Source organism: Centroberyx gerrardi, chromosome 14 (genome assembly GCF_048128805.1).
Source record: "Centroberyx gerrardi isolate f3 chromosome 14, fCenGer3.hap1.cur.20231027, whole genome shotgun sequence".
In the NCBI taxonomy this organism is placed as follows: domain Eukaryota; kingdom Metazoa; phylum Chordata; class Actinopteri; order Beryciformes; family Berycidae; genus Centroberyx; species Centroberyx gerrardi.
The window spans coordinates 24153372-24178581 of record NC_136010.1 but is presented as its reverse complement, the minus strand read 5'-3'; the positions used below and the strand labels follow the sequence as shown (position 1 = coordinate 24178581).

At 43.6% G+C, this 25210-nt stretch overlaps 1 protein-coding gene across 5 annotated transcripts; it reads right to left on the bottom strand.

Annotated features, from left to right (window-relative positions):
* Positions 1–627: 627 nt before the first annotated feature.
* Positions 628–25210, bottom strand: arhgap4b (Rho GTPase activating protein 4b). 5 transcript variants are annotated; one of them, XM_078288105.1, is made up of 24 exons: positions 25053–25210; positions 18711–19043; positions 16878–17049; positions 15515–15677; positions 13540–13602; positions 13177–13350; positions 12628–12756; positions 11918–12139; positions 11662–11763; positions 10914–11099; positions 10251–10335; positions 10040–10067; positions 9472–9568; positions 8703–8763; positions 8478–8555; positions 7817–7945; positions 5730–5835; positions 5373–5600; positions 5026–5081; positions 4659–4830; positions 4115–4237; positions 3678–3785; positions 2972–3074; positions 628–2149 (listed from the first exon to the last, which is right to left on the bottom strand). In XM_078288105.1, the coding sequence occupies exons 2-24, from the start codon at positions 18778–18780 to the stop codon at positions 1943–1945; spliced, it is 2862 nt and encodes a 953-aa protein (XP_078144231.1). In that variant the 5' UTR covers positions 18781–19043; positions 25053–25210; the 3' UTR covers positions 628–1942. The 5 variants fall into 5 exon arrangements, 3 of the variants coding, with proteins under 3 accessions (XP_078144231.1, XP_071783643.2, XP_071783644.2); XM_071927542.2 differs by having other exon boundaries at positions 1961–2149; positions 4115–4244; XM_071927543.2 differs by lacking the exon at positions 3678–3785 and having other exon boundaries at positions 1961–2149; positions 4115–4244.

The following is a 25210-nucleotide window of genomic DNA, read 5'->3' as shown; positions in this document are numbered from 1 at the left end:
AGAGAGAGAGAGAGAGAGAGAAGGGGCGAGGGAGCCCTGCAGAGAGTGCTAATCTAAAACGTCAATGAGATCAGTTCAGCCGCTTAATCACAATGTCCCTTAGAGCTGATTTGGCATATGAGAATCCAGATATACACACACGCACGCACACACACAGACACCTACACTGTTTGACACTGACTTAGAAAGGCAGACGTGCTAATGTGGTACAGCGGCTCTTCCCCTGTGTGTGTGTGTGTGTGTGTGTGTGTGTGTGTGGTGGGTTGCTGTGGGAAGGGGTTATTTTAGGATGAGGCACGGAGGGTCTACAAGATCAAGTTACAGCACTGGCACCCCAGTACTGTAATTGAAAACAATGAAACACACTCCCACACACACACACACGCACACACACACACACACACACACACACACACACACACACACACACATACGCACATGCCAATGTTACAGTGAACAACTGCAAATTCATTCATTTTGAGTCATGTTTTAGAATCTTTTGTCTCATAAAGATGCAAATTACTGCATGAGTCATAATTTAATATGATTTGTAGATGCAAGATTCTCAGTGTTGAATCTTTACAGTGATGACTGTGAGAAAACTAGCAATTATTTACTGACAACTCCTTAATCATTCATCACTTGATCATCTTTATTGTATCTTTTTTTTTTTTTTTTTTTTACCACATATACAATTTGACACAGTAAATTTAGTGACATCATCAAACAGTGATCCAGAATAACAGGGTGTTTTAATCAAAGAAACAGAATCGATTCTTAAAAAAGGATTCTACTTCTATGTTTCCAATACTGAAACACTACAGGAGGGAGATGCTATATGTAAAAACATTTCAAATGCTTCGAAGTCAAAGTAACTCATATTGTACACCTCGCTGCAACGATCCTGTCACACATTTGAACGGGAGCTGTGGGCGGCGCTGGAATATCGTCACGGGGCCGAAACTGATGGATGAATGAGGCAAGAGTCGCATCTCGGTCACGGCTCCGAAGCGTCGCCGTCGCGTTCACAGTTTTAACATCAGAGGAAGTCCCGGGATCCTCTCTGATACGGAGGCCATTTTGGCTCTTGAGGCTAGGACACAGTTTCCAGTTGAAAAGTAAAGTCAACCAAAGCCCTGAGTGAGACACTCTTACTCTTCCTTCTTCCCTCGAAGCCAACCCTGAGTTAGCCCATCCCTAACTCTGCAAAAGCCCTGAGTTGTGGCCTGCCCGTCAGGCCATGTATCACATACTAGGGGGAATGTGTTTCATCTGTGTGTGTGTGTGTGCGCGCGCGCGCGCTGCATGCTGCTATAAAATATTGGTCTCACTTCATTCAGGTTGAACTTCCCTACTAACATCTTGCCAGATCACACTTTTTTTTTTTTTTTTTAAAACACTGAATATGCTGAGAAGTTTTAACCTACTAGGCCTTTCCTTTCCAAGTGGAATAAATGTGAAGAGTAAAAGATGTGAAGGCACTCCTAGACACAGGCCAGAGATCAGTTATTATTTTCTTTTGTTTTTAAATATACGCTTGAGCTGATCTCAGACCTGCCACTAGGGGGCAGCTTAAGTCTTAAGTGAATTTTGCTGTTGTTGTTGTTGTTATTGTTGATGTAGCTACCACGGCAACCAGTTCTAAAAGTCAGTCTGGTGATATCACTGGTGATGTCACATCCCTGATTCTCCAAAAAATTGCGAAAGCCTGAAGAACAAAAACAGACCAGAACAGAAAGAGACCAAAACCAGCTGGAAAACAGACACACTGGACGTACTGTAATACGGCACTGAGACTAGTGGCACTATGAGAAGGCAGAGACGAGCAAATATTACACACGTGTCAGAAAAATAAATCAACATCTTCATCAAATGCATCATCATCATAATAATCATCATCGTCAATCAATCAATCAGTAATTCCACAGTCATCCTCTCCTCTCTATTGGTCCACGGGCCTGAAAAGGGCCCGCCCTCTGAGGCCGAATCCTCCTTTTTTGGCAACGGGGACGGCTTGAGCGAGAGAGGAAGAGGAGGAGGAGGAAGAGGGAGGAGGAGGAGGAGGGGTGGCGGTGCTGGACGGCTGCAGGGCGGGCTGGCGAGACAGGAGCTCCTTAAACACAGAGTTCATCTGACGATTGATCATGTCCTGAGAGAGAGAGAGATACAACAAGAGAGAGAGAGAGATACACAACGAGAGGGAGAGAGAGAGAGAGAGAGAGAGAGAGATACACAACGAGAGAGAGAGAGAGAGAGAGAGAGAGAGAGAAACAAGGCAGAGAGACAGAAACAGAGAGGGAAAGATGAGAAATTAAATTTCTGTATGTATGTATGTATTAAGTTAATGTAATCGTATCTTATTACAAATATAGCGTTGCAAATCTAGCAAGTACGGCTGGCTCCATCATGGAGGTCCACAGGAGAACTGGCTGTACACAAATAATACCTAAATATACAGCAACCAGGCAAGAAAAAGAGAGATACTGGAAAAGGATTGTTGTGTTGTGGGAGTAGGTCAATTCAGTAATGTAATAAGTAAAAGTGAGTCTGAATAGGTTGTTTCCAACTTTAGATAACTGTGACCCAGGAAACCATCTTATCTTTACTCCAAAACACTACAAGTTGTAGCTTGAAAAGTGACTGTTAACCTGAGCAAACAGTTGATTTCTAGCACTGTTGGCTAGCTAATGAGCCAGCAGGCTAATTTAGCAAAGCAGGTGATTTTAACATGTGACAACTAGCCAGTGCTAATGCTAGCTTCTACTGGATATGTTGTGTGCAAATCAGTGTTTACAACTGGACAGTGATAGTTAACGCTAGCTAACCAGACAGCATGGTTTGCTAGCTAACTACCGAGCTGACATTATCTAAACACAAAATTGAATTGAGTTATAATTGTTTTACGCCAAAATCTCATCAAATGAATATCATAGCTTGGCGTCGGCGAGGTCAGACAGGATGAACTACAGACCTTGTCCATTGGTGGCTTGTCTGTCTGAGCGAGTGGAGGCCTGTCTGTGGCTCTGAAGCCGCCCTGTCTTACACTGTCCAGAGTGTGTCTTCGCTCCTGAGTCCTGAGGGAGAGACAGAGTTAAGAGGTAAAAGAGGTAAGTGGATATAGATAGATATCGATTGATTGATAGAGCATGCATATTCCTTTATGTTGTGTTATATAGGCTATATGTGCAGTACAATGCTGGGTGGTAGTGTGTGTCTCAGCGAAGACTTGTTCCCAGTAACGTGAAATGTAACGAATTACTGCTTCAGTTTCAGTAATAATAAACAGTGAAAATTTTACTTTGGTTTTCAGCCCTAAATATCCGACTGAAGTTGAATTATCCAAACACTGTTGTATATCCCACCCTCAAATCTAATTTGTTTTCCTCATAATTAGTCATCGTCCTCTTCACGCTAAACTAGCTTAGATGAGAAGATAGCCAAAAAGTTTAATTTCTCTGGATGGAAGGTCATGGAGATTTCCCGATTTTTTTAAGGTAAGAGATGCAATTCAGTGTTCCCTGTGACTTATATATATATATACTATATATATAAGACTGACAGACACACACACAGTCACAGTCACATAGTCACAGACACACAATATATATATATATATATACTGCATACTGTATATATATCTATGTGACTGTGATTGTGTGTGTGTGTGTCAGTCTTACCCTGGCAGGTGACGTGCGGCGGGGGAGGTTGGGGGCTTTCGGATGGGGCTCCCCTCGCTTCCTCTCTGTCTCCCTGGCAACGAAGCACTGTCGCTGTTCACCCGCATCCTGTTAAAATACACACATAAACTTTGTTTCCTCGTGCTGTGTACACGTATGTGCAAGAGCTTGTGCGTGTGTGTGTGTGTGTGTGTGTGTCTGTGTCTGTGTGTGGGTGTGTGTGCGCATGCTCGTGTGTGGTTGGGGTGTATTTTGCTGTGTGCATTCATGTGGAAGTGAGCATTCATATACATATATTTGTGTGTATGTGTGTGTGTGTATATTTTGCTGTCTGCATTCATGCGTGGGAGTGTGTACGTGTGTGTGTGTCCATTTGTGGGTGAATGCATGCATATTTTGCAGCGTGCATTTGTGTGTGTGTGTGTGTGTGTGCATACCGAGTCGTATTCTCCGTCTGTGGATCCTCTACTGTCAGGTTTCCAGTGCTGCCTCCTCCTCCTCCTCCTCCTCCTCCTCCTCCCCCCCCCTCCTCCTCCTCCTCCCTCTTCCTTTTTCCCTCGCTCTGACCTGAGGGCGGAGAGGAAGAGAGAATATATTTTACATATATTTCACCACAGCCAGCACAACATCCCAGCACATTAACTCTCTCTATGAAGTTTACATATGGGATAAATGTTCAGTCGTTATAGCAAGACGCAGACATTTGGAGTAAAATTGAGTTTAGTGCTTAGCAGACCAGGGTCAAACTGTAGGTGTAAATATCTTTTAACCTGCTCTGAGTACCAGACAGTTGGGGCTAACCATATCATGACAAATCAGATAGTGTCAGGTGTCAATCATAGAAAAATATGAATGAAAAGAATATTAATTGACATTAAAATATTTTCTTGTGACTCATCTAAGACCCATTTAAGAAACAAAGTAATAAGGAAAAATCATCTTGGCCGTGGTATAGCTGTTATACGCAGAAACATCACTCACCCATCCAGCACACTGATGTACTTGTGAGGGATTAGACCCTTAACCCCGCCCACTTCCCCTCTCCACCAATCACAGGAGGCCTTGCTGTGAAGGATGAGGAGCTCTCCCTGCTTGAATGACAGCTCCGCTGGAGATCTTGCCACATAGTCGAACATGGCCACTGCCTCCCACTCTGTACACACACACACACACACACACACACAGCAATGTTACAGTGAAATGCAATGTTCATCTGGTTTTCACATCTGTAAATGTGAATGTGGTTTACGCGCTTTGCGGTGTGTGTAGCAGCATGTGAATGGGAGATACGTGTGTACTGCATGTGGTGTATGTGTGTGTGTGTGTGTGTATGTGTGTGTGTACTCACCATCCTCACTGTGCAGAGGCTCAGCCTCTCCATCTCCCTCCTCTGTGATTGGTTCACTGCAGACAAGCAGAACAGAGAAAGTTATGGCCAGACAGAGTTCCTCTTCTGTTTCACAGTTTGACCACCAGACCACAGTTTTACTGCACATGATGTTTCTGTTTGCTTATGCAATTTGAAATGACCAATATGAAGCCTGTATAACAAAATACCAAATTTAACCAAATGCACAAAGCCAATTTTTGCGGCTGCTGTTTGCAAAGGCAACAATCCCATATTTTTGTTAACAGCATTAAAGCATGTCATCACTACTAACTGCACAGTTATATCAATGCCTAATCATCTCTCACCAGTACTCCTGCTCCAGGGTCATGTGCTTCTCGTAGACGGGCCCCGGCAGTTCTGATTGGCTGGGGAAGATGACGTCATGCTGGACGATCATGGTCTTGACCAGGTCGTTGACCTGCGGCTGCCTAGCAACAGCGTCACCGGACTCGATCCCTCTCAGCAGGCTCGGACCGAAGCACACGGCCAGGTTGTAGGGCTGCATCATGTTCTCATCACTGTACTGGGACACACTGAAAACACACACACACACACACACACACACACACACACAATTTTCTTGTTATTATTGACATGCATGATAAAACTTTATGGCCATAGCAGATATTAGATATCACACACTGGGTTATGTTGTAGCTTACTGATTGAGGAAAGCAAAAAGGTAACGCATCACAATGAGGAGAGGCCGTGGGAAGGAGGAGATAATCGCCTTAATCTGGGAAGCTTTCTCTGTCAACCCATCAATTTCTAATAGAGAGAGAAGGGAGAGAGACAGGGAGGGAGAGAGGGAGCAAGATGAAACCTTAAAGGAGGACAATATCAAAAAGACAATATAAAACAAATGTTGCAAGATTTAGTTATTGCAGAACACCGCCCAAGAGCGCAATAAATGTGATTTCATTCCAAGGTATGAGCCTGTGGCATAGAGAAACCATGCCAGATACACAACTCAACCTCCATTCTGCCAACATCGATCTCACACCCACAAGGAATTGTAGCGCCAGGTACTATGAAGCTACGCTGATAACCCCTCGCTGAGGTGACTGGGCTGGTTTATATGGCCTCTCACAGGAAATATATTTCTGGATAGGAAACAACCTGCAGGTAGGTTTGCAAACTCAGTTGGTTGTGAAAATCGTGACACAGAACTTCTGCATCAGAAAGCAGAAAGAATTGGGAATTCTACTTTTGGAATGACTAGAAGACAGTGAGAGAAAGAAAGACAGAGAGTAGCAAGACAGCCTACACTGTCACAGAAGTTAGGAGTATAAGGCAACTCCGCCAGGGAAAAGAAAGATGGTTGTGCAGCAAATACATCAGCAAGAGGAAGCAGCCAGGTGTGCTAAGGCTGTCTGCCAGGCAAAACAGGGCCAGTGGGTAAAATGGGAAAATGTAGAGAGGAAGAAACATGGCTAGAGGGCCCCAAATCTTAATCAATGGGTTAAATGAGGACTCTTCCTGTCCCTTATGCTTAGAAATATTTTGGATGCAAAGTTAGTCTATCCCAAGGATGATGCACCTGGCAACATAACCAGGTGCATCATCCTGTTATGTGTTTTGCAGCAACAATTGAGAGCAAACAAATAGAAACTGATTCATCATCTGACAGGAAGGAAGATAATACAGTTGTTTTTTTTGTGAGGTAGAAAAGACTAGGAGTAAAGATTTTCTGGACAGGCATATTGTAGGCCAGCTAAGGGTGGGCAGAGATGGCAAATGGTAGTAGGCTAGTTTTGGGGAAAATGTTGATAATCCCACAACATATGGTAAGCACTATCTTAAGGCCAGACTTGGTGTTGTGGTCAGAGACACAGCAGATAGTGTATTTCATTGAGTTTACAGTGCTATGGGGGGATGCAGTATATGAAAGGAAAATATTCAGGTTTACTGAGTTGGTAGCGGAGGTGGAGCAGCAGAGTTGGAAGCTTAGACTACGCTCCTTGGAAGTTGGTTTGTTGCTTTAAGACTACTTGGTGAATTAGGCATTTGTGGTACCATTTGTTAGTGGTACGTTTGCTGGCATATTGATTTCTTTACAGGTTGATATGTTCGCTTGTCAGCTCTTCTTTGTTTGTAGCATACTAGCTGACATTGTGTGCTAATAACATGGCTGCTGTGGCTGCTCATTAGTAGCATGTTTGCTGGGATATTGATTGTGACGTCGGCTTGTCAGCTTGCGCTGGCAGCATTCTATTCTGGGACGCCAGGAATCACTGTGGAGCCTTGTGGAGGTGTTATGGGCCCAATTCAATGAAACATCTGTGATGAGAGGAGCCCACTTGATAACCCCAGTGACATACCTGCACTCACACACTTAATCCTGTAACATTTAGATTAGTTGGTTAGTGAATGGGGCTGCCTGTCTGATCGTCCTGTGGATTTATGACAACATAGCCTGAATTCCTCTGTAGTCACCATTTGTGGGTTAGTACATCATTCTTTTGACATCTGAATTGGGCTTCTGTATGAATGCTCATGCGCCTTGGATGATGGCATTAAGGACTGCAACATCAAATCCTGTGGTAAATGTTAAATATGTTAGTAAGACCCCCCTCACCCCTTTTCCTTTCAGATCACGCCCCACTTGAAACTAAATAATATATAAATAAATCATTAACTGAAAGCAGAATTGAAAACCAAAAGTGAAACATGTCTGAGTAACACCTGAAAACAGACAACACACACACACACACAAACACACACAAGAGGGTATATTAGGGGGTCTTACGGACACACTCCAGCAGCTGGGAGTAGCTGTCGTAAGGGAAGAGAGGAGGCTCAAGGCCCCTGAAGTAGAGCTTCAGCACGCCGGCCACCGAGTCCAGGTCACACTCACTGTCTGACAGAGGATCCTCTCCTACAGGGAATTAACACAGGCATGTAGGAATGTATTCACACGCATATGTACTCTTTCATGCATGCAAACACATATCCATATATAGTTACATACATGGATGAATGAACACTGACACACACACAGACAGGCATTCAAATACTCCCACACATACTCGCACACACAGAAATCAGACATACACATGGACACAGAACACACAGATAACTGAGCTTAAATGCTTGAAATGAATGTTTGGACGCCCACCAACCCACTTATTTGCTTTTAAAGCTTAAGTTCAAGGCATTATGATTTATTAAAGAGCATGAAAAAAGGCCAAGATGTTGATATAAAGTACAATAAAACAATTTTGTTCCCCAAATGCTCAAGACTGATTATTGTGCGTGATAATTATGTGATGCCAAAAATTTGAGAGATGATTTGGATTATCATTTTAGCCATAACCATGTGGTAGAAACAACAGAACAGTGACAAGAAAGGTGGAAACTATTTTGTCAACTAACAAAACAGTAACTGGTATTTTGGAGTCTTACTGTACCTCTCTCGAACGCATCTCTGATGTGGTTCACCTCTCTCTGTGACCCGGGAACTCTGAATATCCCTTCATGGTGGAGGCCTGAGTGACCAAGACACACACATACATACATGATATTATAGGGGCACATACACACACACACACGTACAAGCACCACCACCTACCCATTCAGAGCGCTCAAAGCTCTCTCAGCGTGGCTCGGTGCGATATTGGAAAAGTCTGACTCACCGTGGAGGTTTATGAAACGGATGCAGCTTTCAACCACCACAGGAATCTGCTGCCCAGAGCTCTGGAGGGGAGAGGGAGAGGGAGATAGGGACGGAGAGAGAGAGAAACGTAGAAAATGACAGTCAGTAATACAAAGAGAGAAGAAATAATAGAGAAGAAGGAATAGTAGCGAATGAGTAATAAAGAACAACAGCTTTTTATGTGTTTGGGCTGAAGCAAGGTGCAGGTAAAAGGTCAACTTAGGAGTCAGAGGGAGGCTTAAGTCTAATGTCACTGCACACACACACACACACACACACACACACAGCAAACAGCATGTTGGCCTGCATGTAAATCAGCAGTGTCGGTGATGGGGTTCGCTACCTGCGTCCGAGACATTCTCCTCCTCCTCCTGCGCCAAGCCAAGCACAGCAGAGTGGAGAGACGGAGAAAGGGAGAGATTAGAAAAGGCAGAGGGAGAAATAAGGGGAATAAAGATTTAGCAGCAGTGGGAACAGGCGCACACACACACACACACACACACGCACACACACTCAGTAGAGGAGTGGAGAGAGGAGGCGGCAGAGAGGCCACTGCATTTTAATCCCTTTCACAAGAGAGGAAGAGATAAAAGGGGGGAAAATGGATGAGGCGAGAGAGAGCCAGCAGTAAGCCATGAGCATGACGATACACATGAAGGCAGCAGTGAGGACAGTGGGGACTGGACTGTCAGTGTGTGTGTGTGTGTGTGTGTATTTCAAATGCCTGTGTGTGTGTGCGTGAGCGTTACCTGTATGTAGGAGAGCATGTCTGTGGTGAAGAGTGTGTGGCAGTATTGGGAAACAGGTCTGGACTTCCGAGAACGCAGTGACCGAGCGCATTGCATTCTGGGAAATATAATAAATAACATGCATGACGCCATTGTACACGCGGGGATCAACCGCTGCAGTTCTGTGCTTATGAAAGATATGAAAGATGTTTGGGATCATATGATGCTCAAGCGTCTCTTTCCTGGGGCCTCTTTTATAAACCTCTAGATTCCACTGTACTATAATTTTCTATAAAATGATAAGAAACTGTAAAAATCAAAACTATATTTTCTATCATTGTTTACAACATTGATTTTAGCTTTGGATATACAGTATACATAGAAAATTGCCCAAATCACTATTTTGGTTTGGATTTGTTCACCACCACAGATTGTGTGTGAGAATCTTTTTATAAGTGAGGCCCCGGATTCCCCCCCCCCCCCCCCCCCCCCCCCCTTATCCTCTCTTCTGCTCTCCTCTCTCCATTTCTCTATTCCTCTCCCAGGCTTCCTTCCTTTATTCTCAGTCATCGAAATCAGCTCTGTTTACCTGGAAGGGTCGCTGTCGACCGCCTCGGCTGGGAAAAGACAGAACACAAGTCAGAACACAAGTGAAACAGTAAGGTTTGGTTAATAAGAACTTGGCTTAAAGTATGTACAGTGTTTAAGAGCCAAAGTTACCAGCATCATTTATAAAGTGGTAATGATCATTCACAGATTCATACAGTAGATTCATACAGTAGTAGTTAGAGAGCTGGTACCTTTCTGTATGGCATCATGTAGAAGGTCATGTTTGGCTTGAAGTTTGGAGGTCAGGGAACTGCTGGTGAGGAACTCCTTCACTTTCTGAAGAGACACAAACAAGTTTTGATCAATCAGCTGAGAACTCAATGAGCCTAACAATGAAGTCTGAAGACCAGTCCAAATCCCCTATGAGCCACCAAGGGTTCACCAGTATAATAGAATCACAATGAACCAGTCCCAGTCCCAGAACTAAATCAAATCCCTCATGTTTGAAGGCCAGTACCAATATTTTTGGACTAAACTGCTGGTAGCAAATATTTTGTTCTGACGTTCAATATCTGTAAGTATTAAAATCCCCAAATTATTTAAGTATTCAGTGATTTCACAAGAATTCTATTCTTGTCAGTATGAAAAAGCCTCTGAAACAGAATTTAGACCATCATGTGACACTGGGACTCATAAATAAAAAAACATAAATAATAATAATGATAATACATATTTATGCATACTTATGTGGAAGCCAATCAAATTAGAATCCATTCCTATAGTACTGATCATTTATACAATAAACAAACTGGTGGTTGACTGTTTTTTTTATTTAGTATCAGATAGACATAGTAAAACTCTAATCTTGCATGAGGATAAGATCGCTCCACCACTAACCCACTGCAGTAACTCACTGTAAAATAGAAGGTCTCTGTCTCCTGCTGATTGGCTCGGCGCTTGGCGAGGGTGAGTTTGGGGGCGGTGCCTCCTCCTGGGGGCTCATGTGATTGGCTGCTGGGCAGGTCAGGGGCGGGGTTACAGTCGCTGTCGCACATATTTTCCAGCAGGGCTGTGAGCGTGGCTTTGAGTGTTTTACTGACCTGGAAAATGAAAAAAAATATATATATTTTTGTCAATTATTTGTTTTTGTTTTTTTATTTAAATGTAACCAGGTGCATAATGTCCCACAGTGCAAGTGCAGTAAACTGTGCACAGTACGCTCATATTTACCAACCAGGCCAGTCTGTGATGCTTTACACCAAAGGACTGAACAAAAAGGGGAAATGTCTTCCTCTGAAATTTTGATTTGTCACTTTTCAGAGGCGGAGAAGTGAACATACCCGACACCAGATTTTCATTTGGGCGAATCTAATGTGTATCAATTAGTGGGGATGAGACGCTCGTCTCTGCTGCAGCCCCACTTTGTGATTTAGGCTGATAAGACAGGTGTATTTTTGCATAAACATCTTGCATAATGCCGCTTTAGGCCATAATTCTTATTTGCAATGACAATCTGGCACTGAACCACAAGATACTGAATGGAAGACAGAAATGCAGGGATGAATAGCTAGCGAGCTAGATAGATAGATAGATAGATAGATAGATAGATAGATAGATAAATAGAACATTACAGAAAGGAGACGGTGAAAGTAATTAGCTGACCTCTTCTGTTTCCAAGGTAACGGCAGCGAGTCGAGACTGAAGCTGCTGGTACCTGGTCTCCAGCTCGTACCTCACCTGGCTCTCCGCACTCACCTCGCACACCTGCAACACACACACACATACACAAACACAGAAAACATACACACTATAAGATCTGGTGCAGGCCGAACGAGTCATACGCAAGTACTGGATCGGCACTGATCCCAGCACTGCAGATACTACGGGTGCAGGTCTAGCAGAAGTCAAATAATCTGACCTGGTCTCCCTCATGCGGGTGGTAGTTGAACCTGAACGGCAGGCAGAAGGCGGTGTCGTGTTGCTGTAGCAACGCGTCCCTGTCTCCGCCCTGGTCCAGTGATGTCACGGCCGTCTCCAGCTGCTTAAGCCCCGCCTCCTCCGTCTTCTGGATGCGCCACCTGCTGGCCACGTAGCACCGCATCACCCTGTCCATGGACAGATGGAAACCCAGGTCGCAGCACTGCAGGGGGGGGGAGGGAGGGAGAGAGAGAAAAAGAGGGAGAGGCGGATGGAAGGAAATGGAAGGAGGGAGGGAGCGGGAAGGGAAAAGAGGGAGAGAAGGTGGGAGAGAAAGACGAGGCGGGAAGGCGACAGAGGGGAGAAGCGAGAGGAGAGGGGGAGAAAGAGAAAGGATGGTGATGGAGGTGGTGATGGGAGAGAGGGAGGGAAGGAGGAGGGGAGAGAAAGGAGGGAGGGGAAGGATAACTGGAAGGTAAGTCAGGGAAAAGAAGGAGGGATGATATCAGCTTTTGAGTCTTGTGAATAGGCTTTTCTTCACGAGCATTCAACAATATCTGCACTCTCCTCTCTCTAATCCTCACATCACACCTCTCCTCTTTATTCAGCCTCTCTGTTGCTCTTTTCAGATTCCTGCCTCTCACCAGCCTCTTCCCATCTGTCCCTTATCTTCAGAACATAAAAGGAAAGTGTGTATTGTGTATCTCTTACGTCGATGAGAGTGCTGACGTCCTGCAGATAGTATTTGTTCATGGCTGCGTTGGCTGCTGCGAGATTCAGTAGGTAGTCGTTACGCGCCTTGGTACACTTCAGCTGGGTCTCCTGCACTCTGCCGTGCCTCTGCGCGCGCACACACACACACACACACACACGCACGAAAGAGATAGATAGAACACACAGAAATGCATACACACAAGAAAGAGAAGATAAAATACACATGAACATGATACGCAGGCGTGCAATAACAGAGAGAACACAAACACATGAACATAAAAATGCATACACATGGACACGCACACACACACACACACAGACACACACACACACACACACACACGGGCAAAAGAAAACACACTCATACATAAATGCATAAAGGAGACAGATATGCACAAATACAGACACAACAACAGGAACAGGAAACAATGGTTTGCTTTGTGAAAAAGCCACTTTAAGACACCCTGTGCCCCATTCTCACACACACACACACGTACACACACACACACACACACACACACACACATAAACACACACAGCCTATACCTTCTCCATGAGTCTCTCCATCTTCTTGACGGAGCTCCGCCTCTGGCCTCCTGATTGGCCGAGACCAAGGTCAGCTGACTTGCCGGTGTGTCTCTCCTCCAATCGTTCGGCTTCCTTCAGCTTCCCCTCAGCTGTTAGACAGTCTGTGTGGTACTGGTTGTACGTCTTCAGGGCCTTCATCACAATCAGCAGCAGTGTCATCATCATCATCATCATCATCATCAGTGTCCTCAGTCAAAATGTACATGTGCTAATGTTGCTGAGACTGTAGGATTTTCATTAGGTCCTTGTTGATTTAGTGCCTCATCTTAATTTACAACATTTATTTATCATAATTACAGCCCAACAATAAAGAGCGCTTACCGTTTGCAGTTCAGTGGTGACCTTCAGCAGCTCATCCTGCATCTGGATTCCAACCTCCTTGCTCTGTGGAGGTAAAAATAAAATAAATATAAAATATATAAAATAGAGATTAAAATCCTTTGCCTTTTGTCATTGTTTCTACTTTTATTTTTCAAACTTTATAATTTCTAAAATGAGTGTGTCTATCTCTGTTTTGTCAAGAGTTGTATTATATAATGTCTAGGCAGATATGTGTACCTGCTATCTGTGTGATCGTGTGTGTAACGTGTGTGTGTGTGTGTGTGGGTGCTGAAGCACACCATTGGTGGTGGAAAGAGTACTAGAATTTCCTACTCAAGAAGAAATGCTGCTACTTTTTACTAGTAAGTAAAAATAGTGGTGTAAAAATCTACTCTAAGTAAAAAGTAGCTCATTTAAAATGTACTGAGAGTAATATTTACTGAGCTACTTTTCAGAAAAGAGAACATGTTAGCTGTGAACTTTTCCATGCAATTCTAAAAGGATGAGAGTTCAAACTAGATTCTTTTAATTGGAAAATTTGGAAATTACAAAATAAAGTGCACAAACAAAGTAAAGCCAGATTACTCTTCTTTGCTGACTGACCGTTCCACAATTTACAACTGTTCAGTTTCTGTGGTACTTCATAGGCTCTATACACTGCTAATGTGTTGCTTAGCAACCGTGTTCTTTAGCTACTGTTCAAGAACTATATTTCTTGGCGGAAAAATATGTCATCATTATTATTATTATTTTATTATTATCCATTGCGTTCTTGTCTTTTGAAGGCAATAATCCACTCAGCGCAGTGCTTTACAGTGATTTTAGAGAAGCTGAAAGGGTTCTGCTTGGCGTAGCGCCCAACAACACCTCTTAGCTTGTAAAACCACTGTAAAGCACTGCGTCAAGTGGCTTATTGCTTAATTAAAATTCTGCTCACTTGTTTTCAACTGTGAGAAGGTAACCAAGAAACCGTCTGACAAGCAGTAATTTGAGAAAGATGTGTTTGTGTTGTATAAAATGAATAGGCTGCAGAGTCTGCTGCAGTACCAAGACAGGTGCAGGACAAATGCATGATGGGAGATTTCTATGGTGACGACCATTGTATTCAGTACACTGTGTATGTGTCTACTGTATATATGAATGTGATTTATCTAATAGTGTTTCTTTGGAAGGTTTGTTCACTTTTCAACTCTGGCAACCGGTCTTTTGAGTTTTGTGCTACATTATAAAATGAATCTGTTGTCAACACAGGAAAACACTGCAAATAAATATCTTAAAAAATCATATAATCTAGTATTTAGTCTTAAAATGGTATTTTTCTTAAAACAAATAAAAAAAGATGATGATTTCACTTGGTTCCAATGCAAATCAACCTGATACAAGTAGAATGATCTGCCTTGTTCTGCCTTGATCCAAGATATTGACACACAAAATTCCTGGAATTCAGTGGAATCATCTCACCCCATTGTCAGAATTTTCCACTTGATTTAAGACTTTAAAGTCACAATGAAACAATTTCCTGTTGAAACAGGATATTGGGGAGGGACATAATGCGGGGAGGGATCATTCAAAAGTTCAAACCAATGAGATATCAGTTTTTATTGTCTGGAATTTTTACTGGTACACCATGAGGTAATCACTAAAGATACTGTGTTTTCAACGAAGTAAATGTATTGGGATTTTTGATATCAAAACAAAAGAAAAGAAAAATTGTATATAGGTGTATATTATGACATGGAAAATTAGGTAGGAAGGTGAACAAGTCGTTTTTCATCTCATTGTCACTTTAAGACTGAATAAGCTACTAAATGTCAAGGTGGATTTTTTTTGCAGTGCAGATAGCTTATTTGGGAGGGGGTTGTCTTCTGTGATGACTACCACTGTACCTGTCAGGTTCTATCTGTGTAAGTCTGCTCATGTGTCCAACGTGTCCGTGTCTGCGTGAGCGAGTGTGTGTCCCTAAACCCTCACCCACCCGCTTGTGCAGGCGGTGTGTGTCCTCGGTGCTGTGCGCCAGCCGCTGTGTGAGCGCGTTGCAGCAGGTGTCGCCCAGCGCCGCATGCTCCCGGCTCTCCAGACGAGTCTGAGTCAGCAAAACAGACCAGACCTGACACACCGACTGACCCCACTGCTCCTTCCTGGAGACACACAGACAGACACAGACAGACGGACAGACAGATAGACAGACAGACAGAGAGAGAGAGAGAGAGAGAGAGAGAGAGAGAGAGAGAGAGAGAGAGAGAGAGAGACGTGTCCTTACTTGTCCTATATCTGTCATAATGAAACACTTCATCACTTATGCATGGAGCTGGGAAAACAAGGGAAAACACACAAACACACATACACACAAGCACTAACACTGCTCACTACAGTGTTTGATATGTCCTTACTGGCTTTTGAATGATTTGTACCACATGTCTACTACATGTCCTCAAAAATGGAAAAAAAAAAAACGTATTATAGGTATTGATGATTATATACTATTATGCAGGATATTTTTTCAATCCAAGTAATTAATCATCTCAGTATGGTTTGAATGCATATACAGTTTTGTTGGTTTTTAAAAATTACATTTTGTATGCTGCTTTGGCAACAGATTTTCCCTCACTGGTCCTAACCTAAGAGCTGCCATAGACACTGAAACTTTCATGGATGTAAGAGGGAAAACAAGAGAAATGGTCATGTTTTTGGAGAAATTAGGTGTATTTGGAATATTACCTCCCTTATTTTTGATCAAAGAGCATTGTTTCTGCTGTCAAATCAAGTGGATTTAGGTTTGAATACTTTCAGGCTACAATTTGTTCAGTTTCAACAAAGAAGAAGGTGGAGAGAAGTTTCCCCTCACCTTTCTCTTCCTTAAAATCTCTTGAGGTCACTGTAGAAAAGATAACAAGGGCCAAACTAAAAACGATTCTGTATTTTGAAGGCCATCCATTACACAGTGCTTTTAACGGACTCAGAAGCTCATTCAGTGAGCGACTAGTGATGCCTCAGTGTTCTACTGAATGACTCAGAAGGTCTTTTGTTCCAGCAGCGGTCAGAATACTTTTAGATGTGGTCTAGATCCATAGCACCTTTCAGCTGTTAATCATGTCTCAAATGGCCTTTTACGGTGTTATTTATTTGTTGTGTACTGTGAATGCAATGTCTATATTGTTTGTTGTCTGTATGAGTTGATTTGGTGGCAAATGAGTTTCCCCACTGGGGATTAATGAAGCTGTCTAATCTAATCTAATCTACTAAATAGGCTGATGAATAGTTAGGGGAATACAACAACTTTCACTGCCTTCATTGCTCCTGCTGTAAGCCATCATATTTTCCAACACACACACACTCACTTCTTGGTCTTGTGGGTGAACCTCTCGGTGAGCTTGTCGAGGGCGCGGGCGTATTCGGCCTCGATGTCGCCGCGGCGCCGGAGGAACTCGGAGAGGTCGGAGAGCTGCTGCTGCTTCACTTCCACCTGAGAGTCTAAAATCTTCACCTGGTCTGTCAGCTGGGCCCGCAGGTCTGAGACAGAGAGAGAGAGAGAGAGAGAGAGAGAGAGACAGAGAGAGAGAGAGAGCGAGAGAGAGACAGAGACACACACAGAGAGGCATAAACACACAAACACAGTGAAGACATATAGCATTCACACACATATGTACACATGCCTACACTTGTGCATTCCTAAATTACATGTGCATGCAAAAACATAATATAAATCATACAGTTGTAGTTTTAGACCAGTGGTTTTCAAAGTGAGGTCTGGGGACACCCAGGGTCCATGAGGAATAGTTTAAAGGTCCCATATTCTACACTTTCCAGTGTTTTTTTTATGTCTTAAGGTCCATTCAAAGCTGTGTGTGTGGTGTCATGTACCAAAAACATCTCAATCCATTTTTACACGTTCATTTTCCAGCATCTCTCTGAGCCTTACCAAGAGGCTGTTTCTGTCGCTGTGTCTTTAAGGCTCATTAATATTAACGACCCCTCTGTTCTGATTGGCTAACTGTTTCAAGAGTGAAATGTGAGACACCGCGGCCCGGCAGCTACAGGTAGGGAAAACTCTCCAGTAATAAACAATGACAACCGCTCAACCGCTTTGAAAAAAACTCTTTGTTAGTCTATTATTTCTTACAAAAATGATAATGAGCGAACCTTTGTGACGCCACAAAGTTACGGAAGTCCAAACGGCTCGTTTAGAGGCTCGCTTTTCTAATATGGATTGTGTGGATTTAGTTGGCGACCGTGCATTTTGATACTTTCACCATGTTTAGATAGCACATCCAACTCCTTTATAATCAAAGAGGCAAGGGGAGTCCTGTTTTACACCATATGGGACCTTTAACATCACAATAATTTATTTGATCAGAAATTATCCCAATTAGAGAATGCATAAAAATGACTATTCTAATCATATGTTTCACCTCTATAATCTCGCCCATCTATAGAGTAGACAGTTATACAATTAAACACTAAATCGACAACAACAAAAATATTCTCATATGGGACAAAAGGGACAAAAGTAAGTAAGTTGACAATGACGCATAGATTATTACACACAGCTCACTTATAATAACCCCACTTATCCCTCTATTATACACACACTCCTGTATGCAAACACAGTCGAGCCGGTAGCCACACAGCCCACCACCGCACTACGGTTTGTAAAGGCTAATACAAACATTATTCTCTCACATAACACCAGCCTCGCCCCCTCTCTCACCTCCCTCTCTCTTTCTCTCTCTCTCTCTCTCTTCTTCTCTTACACATTCTCAGCTCCTCTCTCTCTCTCACAGGCTCATCTGCACCCCCCCTCCCCCCCTCCCCTCTCTCTCTCTCTTTTCCCCCTCTTCACTCTTCTCTCTCTGAGTACACAGCCCGGGGCTGACTGGATGTGAGGAGACAGCATCACTAATACTGGCTATAAATACACCCTCGTAGTACAGTACAGGGAGCCAGCCAGCCAGCCAGCCAGCCAGCCAGTCAGTCAGCCAGCCAGCCAGCCAGCCAGCCAGCCACAGCATGCATTCTCCAAAACACAGCACAGCACTTCCACTGGGACGTGGAACACACCCATGCACACACACACACACACACACACAGCTGGATGGCGGTGTGGAGCATTCATGCGTGGATGAGCACGTGCATTCCTGTATACATGCACAAACACACACACAATAACTCACCTTTGACCTGTGATTCGTACTCGGCCAGACTTCCCTTCTCCCTCCTCAGCTTTCCGTGTGATGTCATCATCTTTGACCCCTTGAGCCTCGACCGTCACTTGAACCTTACTTGCCGAACTCCGATTCTAGTCCTGCCCTCACTGTTAAAGACCTTTCGACCCCTTCTCCTGCTCCTTAGTCGGTGACCTTTCAGCCCTGACCCCTTGCCCTCGCTGCTCTACAACTGTACGCGGCACGTCCGCATCAACGCTGACTGACTGGGGACGTCGGCCGGGTCGATCTGTCCATGGAATCCCCTGGGCTTCGGAGAGGAACGCTGCTCCATAGGTGAACCTGAGGGAGAACAGAGGGAGGAGGGGAGAGAGGGGGAAAGGTAGCAGAAAGTAGACAAGGAAAAGTGAAGAGAAAGGGGGGGAAGAGGCAGGGAGGGGACAAGTGAGGCCAACAGATGACAAGAGGACAAGAGGGGGCAAGAGAGGAAGACGTAATGAGACCAGAAAGAGAAAATGAGTGCGGCAGCCAGAGAGAGAGAGAGAGGGAGAGAGAGAGAGGGAGAGAGGGGACAAATGAGGCCAAGAGACGACAAGAAAGAAAGGGACAGCGACACCAGAGCAGGGAGAGAGAGGGATTTAATGAGAGGGACAGCGGGATGGGGGGCAGAGCGCAGAAGGGACAGTAAGAGGGCAGAGGGATGGGGGGAGGGGAAGAGGAGAGGCGATGAGTAACAGCAGTAATGAAGGACGTTCGGTGCTTTGGGACGACCATAAAGGTACGGCTCACACGCACATTCTTTCACCAATTTTCCAATGATTTTTTATGTGTGTTTAATGTGTTTCCACATACCATGCACAAGAGGATTTCTCAATAAAGAAAAAAAAAAAAAAAGCCAAAGTTGAGGAATTTAGACTCACACTAAGATGTAGTAGTACCTTTGCCATATGGGTCTCGACTCATGGTTTACTGAGATATATCTATATATACAATTGCCTTTAATATGCCTATTAATGGTAGATTATGCCTTGAAGTACAAGCAGGTGTTACACTGTACTAAAATGGTTGCATGCTTTGGTCAGGCTGAGCCAACTTTGGAAAATAATGAGATGCAAGTTATTTTTCTAATTGCTAAAAGGTTTAAAATCACAATGAAAATGAAAAAAACTTCTTTTTTTTTGCCTTTTTATCTAATTCAATTATCATACCATACACCAATTTGACAATTTCTGCTAAAAACCAAAAAGCATTTTCTTGTATTTTTTGTATTTTTTACTCCCAAGAAAACAGAAAATCGTTGGTGGTGACTTTATTGTGGACCAAATTTCAGCCAATAAAACCATCACAGATTTTGAACAATAGCACCCCTCCACCCCATCAAATCAAACTGCCTTTCTCTCTCTAACTGATATCCCATTGGTTTACACTTTTGAATGATCCCCCCCCCGCATTATGTCCCGCCCCAATATCCTGTTTCAACAGGAAATACATCACATCAAGGAAGCGAGATGCTCTCAAAATGCAGTTTCATTGTGACTTTAAAGAATGTAATTAGTGCTAAGGGCTAAGTGCAGTGCAGAAACGCTTACATTCCATTAGACGCTGCAATTTGCATGGATGTTTATTAGTCAGCGGAAGCTGTTGTCTACTGAGAAGATGCAATCACACACTTTCTGTCTCGCTCTTTCTCTATTACACACACATGCACACACACGGGTACGCATACGCACACGCGCACACACACATCTCCCACATCCTGTGTCGATTGCTTAACAGCAAGTTTCGGTACTCTGCTATGAGTGGCAAAGCATGCTAGTTTAACTGCATGATCAGGCCCAAGCAATAACTTGATTTGACCCAAACCAAACAGTAGCTGAACCAAAACCCTGATCTGAAACTTTGGGCCAAATAGATGTCACAATGTTCATCCATATATAATGTCATATCACATATCGTATCAGTGGTGTCATAACTAAGAATTACTGTCAGCTAGTATCCTTTAAAAAAAAGTACTACTATTTTTTTATTTTAAGACTAGGTATCACTTTTTTTCCATGTGGTGTGTATCTCATTTTGGAGCGAAACCATTCATATACCCTTAGGTCGTGAATGACTTCCCCATTCAGAAGTAGTAGTGGATGTCACCCTGACATACGTGAATGACAGTAACAGAGCGGAATGGAGAGTAAATGGAGAAGTGCGGCGAACGAATGGAGAAGACATTTCCACTACAAAAGAGACTGCGAGGGCCCCAAGACCTTGGAGGCTCCAGAGACCTTCATCAGCGTGCGACCTTAATCTGCACAGAACAAAGGAGCTGGTAATTGATCTGAAGAGAGAGAGAGGGAGAGAGAGGGAGAGAGAGAGAGAGAGAGAGAGAGAGAGAGAGGGGGAGAGGATGGATGGGAGATATAGAGAGAAGTAAACCAGGGAGGAGAGAATGCGACTGACCAAGGGGGATGAGCAAAAAGGGCAGAGGCGGACAGATGGAGATTATGGGGGTACAGTGCTCCACTCTTAAAGTCAAGGTCACAGAGAGAACGAGGTCTTGTGATACACATAATGAATTTAAACCAGCAGGCTGGGGCCAAGAGAGGATACAAGCGGTACAGTGTGTGAGATGCTTATGGGGATTTTTTTTTCTCCGCATTTCTTATGAAGCAAAAACGAAGCAAACTAAGCAGAACTAATACAGGATACAAGTGGCATATTGTGTGAGATCTGTACGGCCGATGGCGTGTGGGGGTTTCCTCACATCGCCGATAGCCGAGGCTGATCTGAGCCGAACCGGGCCACGCTACGCTGACCTACTTAGACGCTATCTCTTTCTTGCGGGAAATACATCTCCGGATTTTTCGTTTGACTGACAGCTGCGTCGTCTCCTAACAGCTGCAATTGCCTCCCGTGTTTTGAAAAATCGTTCCTGACCCCGGAGCCCTGGAGCAAAGCCAAGCTATTGCTAATGCAGTGTAAAAAAAAATAAAAATAAAAAAATAAGTCAAAAAAACACGTGGGTGTCTACAGGACCCTCCGCCAGATTTTCTCACTTCCTGAAAAGTTGACTTTTGGGAAATGTAAGGTTGCTGCAGAACAGTGATAGCATGCAATGAAGTTGTCGGATGTGTAATGTGTGTGGGAATCGGCCGCCTCAGCACAGCGTGGTCACAGATAAGCAATGGCATGTTAAACGGATGCATGAGTTTGTCCAACGCCATCTCATGGTAATCTGTGCTGTTAGACATGCTGCAGCTGCACAGACACTGTTGTGTACACCAGTCAGGTACAGTCACATCAGGTGCTATGCTTCTCTGTCTGACAGGCCGACTGGAGAGGCTCTTATAGGCACGGGCCTGATTGGAAGAAGATTGACTCACTCGTTGCAATGCTGCAGGAAGGAAGCAGTAAGATCAAATCATGGTTGACGGAATAGAATAGAATAGAATAGAATAGAATAGAAGATGACTGTATTGTCCATTCCAGGTGGGGAATCACTACACATGAAAACATAAAACAAAATAAGAGCATTTGAAAACTGCACATACTGTATGTGCTGTAGATCATATAGCTTACTGAAGGCAGTGTGCCACTGTAATGAAATGTAATGGAATTAACCCCTATAATCAGCTACAGACAGGAGCTATGCTGCCAGGTTACAGCTTACAGCCGCTTTTTATCTACAGACCTGGTTATGACCTAAAGTTGGCTCAGCAGAGGATTTAAATGTATCTCCAAATTGTGGAGAAACGGCTGACAGCCTCTGTTGGGTATTCTTTTTTATTTTATTTTATTTTTGCATGAACCTACCTGGCTGTGTTATGGTGCAGGTGAAAGATTATGCTTAATAAAAAGTGATGAAATGATGACAGCTAACATGATACTGGACTTGCAGGTTCCAACAGGTGTGCTACCACAAAGCACTGAAGGTGATCTAATCTGAACCACCTAACTGACACCTCAAATCATTGGCAAATCCAAAAGCAGCTCATATAGCCGACCTGATTGCACACTAAAGCAGTAGAACAGGTAGAATTCTCTCATATTGGCTCCGTTCCCGGCTTTCCTTTGGAACGCGTCATGAGATTTAGGCCGATGCAAGATTAGCTATGCAAAGTAGGAAAATCCAAATTCATCGTATCACTGACAAAGTTCCCCTCTTGCCAAAGTCTCTCTACACCGTTGTATATCCCTTTCAACTGCTGCTTGTGCAGCAGCTGCCACAGCAAACAGGAAGCCGTATCACAGTGTGCCACCGCAGGTTTTGCCCCAGTCTTGCATGCTCTGGAGAGAAGTGTACCTGACAATCTCACAAAGGTCTTCAGCACCGGCTTAATCCTCGCTGTCATGATTTCCCAAAAAATACACCATTGGTCAATTGGAGTTTCAAGGCTGCAGTGGAGAATTGCACATAGAGCAACACATACAGGAGACACTTGTATGTGAGACTCCTATACCACATAGGCTGTAAAGTACCATACATAGTACATAAAGAGATGGAAATTTACATACAGGGATGGAAATTGGTTTTGGGCACTGCAGCCAAGAAAGTGTATTTTCCTTATATTGTCATTAGGTGCCATTCAGATTCTGGCATGGCAGTGAGGGCAATTTTGCAAAAATGTAAGCCCAAGGCAGAAGAAAAAATTCCTGTCTGCATTTCTACGGTTTTATGTAGAAGATCATTTACAGGTAATGTTTGCGGAGTGAATATTTGCAGGTCCTGGTGGAGGGCGAACATGAAGGAAAGGGGGAATAAAAAAGTGAAATGAAAACATCCCTGACAGTCGGGCTCTGTGAGGGGCGAGAGGCTGTCGGGCCGGGCCACGTCCACTCCCCAGGCCCCGCTGGACCTTTGCCTTTCCACCAGCATTTTCCCCTGCAGTGTTTTTTTTTTTTTTTACAGCAGAGGTAGTTAGAGGTAATTTTAGTTTTGGTTCCACCGTTTATTCTGGTCCTGGTTTCTGTTTCACTCCAGGTTGTAGGACTGAAATTGTTCCTATTTGATTTTATTGTGAAAAAATAAATTACCCATTCATTTTAGGTTTAGGTTTAGGTCATTACCCATTGTTTTGATTATAGTGGAAATTTGACGGAAAATAGTGTGCTTTTAATTTCACATTTTCATGAGCAATGGTGGACATTTTCATGCTCACCACAGCTGAATGTATACAGGTGAAACACTGCTTGATAAAGTGGAGTAGATCAGAATCAGCATCACTTTATCTACAGTATTTGCAAGTACAGTAAATGTACCAGAAGACACACTTTTACATTCTATTATACATTCTTCACTGCTGCCGAGAGTAATGCTCATATATTTGTATAGTTCTGATTCTGAGAGTCTATGTTACACAGCTGGTGTCTGAGTTGTTTCAATAGGCAGTGAAGGCATGATGGTAGCTATCAATCATATGGCACATTTGCTGTTTGAGGTTCAGGGATTTGCATCATTTGAAATGGCTGCAACTGCATAGCCAGGTTGGGTTTTCTGAATGCATTGCAGTCAGTCACTTCCCAAAAGCGTGCTATGACTAAAATCAATGGGCAGCCACAATGGAGAAAGTCAATTGCAAGTCAACAGACAAGAGATGATCTCAGCAGAATGTGTTTTGTTTTTGAGAATCCACACCTGAATCCGAACCATAACCTCCTTTTGTGGGAAACTAAACTTCGAACCATCCAATAAAAAAAAAAATGCTCTGCCTGGCTAAAACAGCTTTTTAGGTTACAAGGTCTCCAGCCAGGCTGCTGTGTTACATTAACATCAACATCCCCTTTGTTCTATTATCACCCAGTAGCACAGAGGGAATATTAGTTTGGTAGATGCCTGTTGAAAACATTCACTTGTCTGCATCTTCTAATGAGAGAATGTGAATTAGCTGTCGATACCACGGCTGATGAGCAGGAGGAGTCGAGGCTCCGCTGCTCTAACAGCAGAGGAGGAGTATGAGTTATATTTACAATGGCCATAAATCACTCTATATGGCTCAAGACACTCTGCTCCGCACAATGGCTACACACACACCTAAGCATTTGTAAGCATAATTACACAGGCATGTACACACACGCGCACACACACAGCAACAACACTGAAAATGGTGCACACATATTACATAATTGATACCCCTAACAGTCCGTAGCCTGCATCCATCATGCATTTGTCCACTTACAAATCCCCAAGAGCATTCAGTCTCCCTTTTACACACTAAACTACACACACACACACACACACAGACATGTATTCACAATAGTCACGCATGTACACAATAGTGCACGCACGCACGCACACACACTCGCACACACACAGGTTGCTGTTGGATTCATGAACAACAGCAGCATGACAGCCGTACATACCTCACTTTGTAGTCCTCTGCTGTCCCTTTCTATCTGCTCCTCAGCTCTCCTCCCCTCTTCTCTTCCCTCGTTCTCTCTCTCTCTTTCTCTCTCTCTCTCTATCTATCACACACAGAGAGCAGTGTGTTTGAATCTGACAGATTTCTCTCAGCTCAGTA

Coding starts and splice junctions, on each gene's coding strand:
- arhgap4b (XM_078288105.1), bottom strand. CDS start 18,780: ATGATGACATCACACGGAAAGCTGAGGAGGGAGAAGGGAAGTCTGGCC. Junction 11,764..11,917: donor ACCCGCATGAGGGAGACCAG/GTCAGATTATTT, acceptor TGTGTGTTGCAG/GTGTGCGAGGTGAGTGCGGA. Junction 8,556..8,702: donor CCGTTTCATAAACCTCCACG/GTGAGTCAGACT, acceptor TTGGTCACTCAG/GCCTCCACCATGAAGGGATA.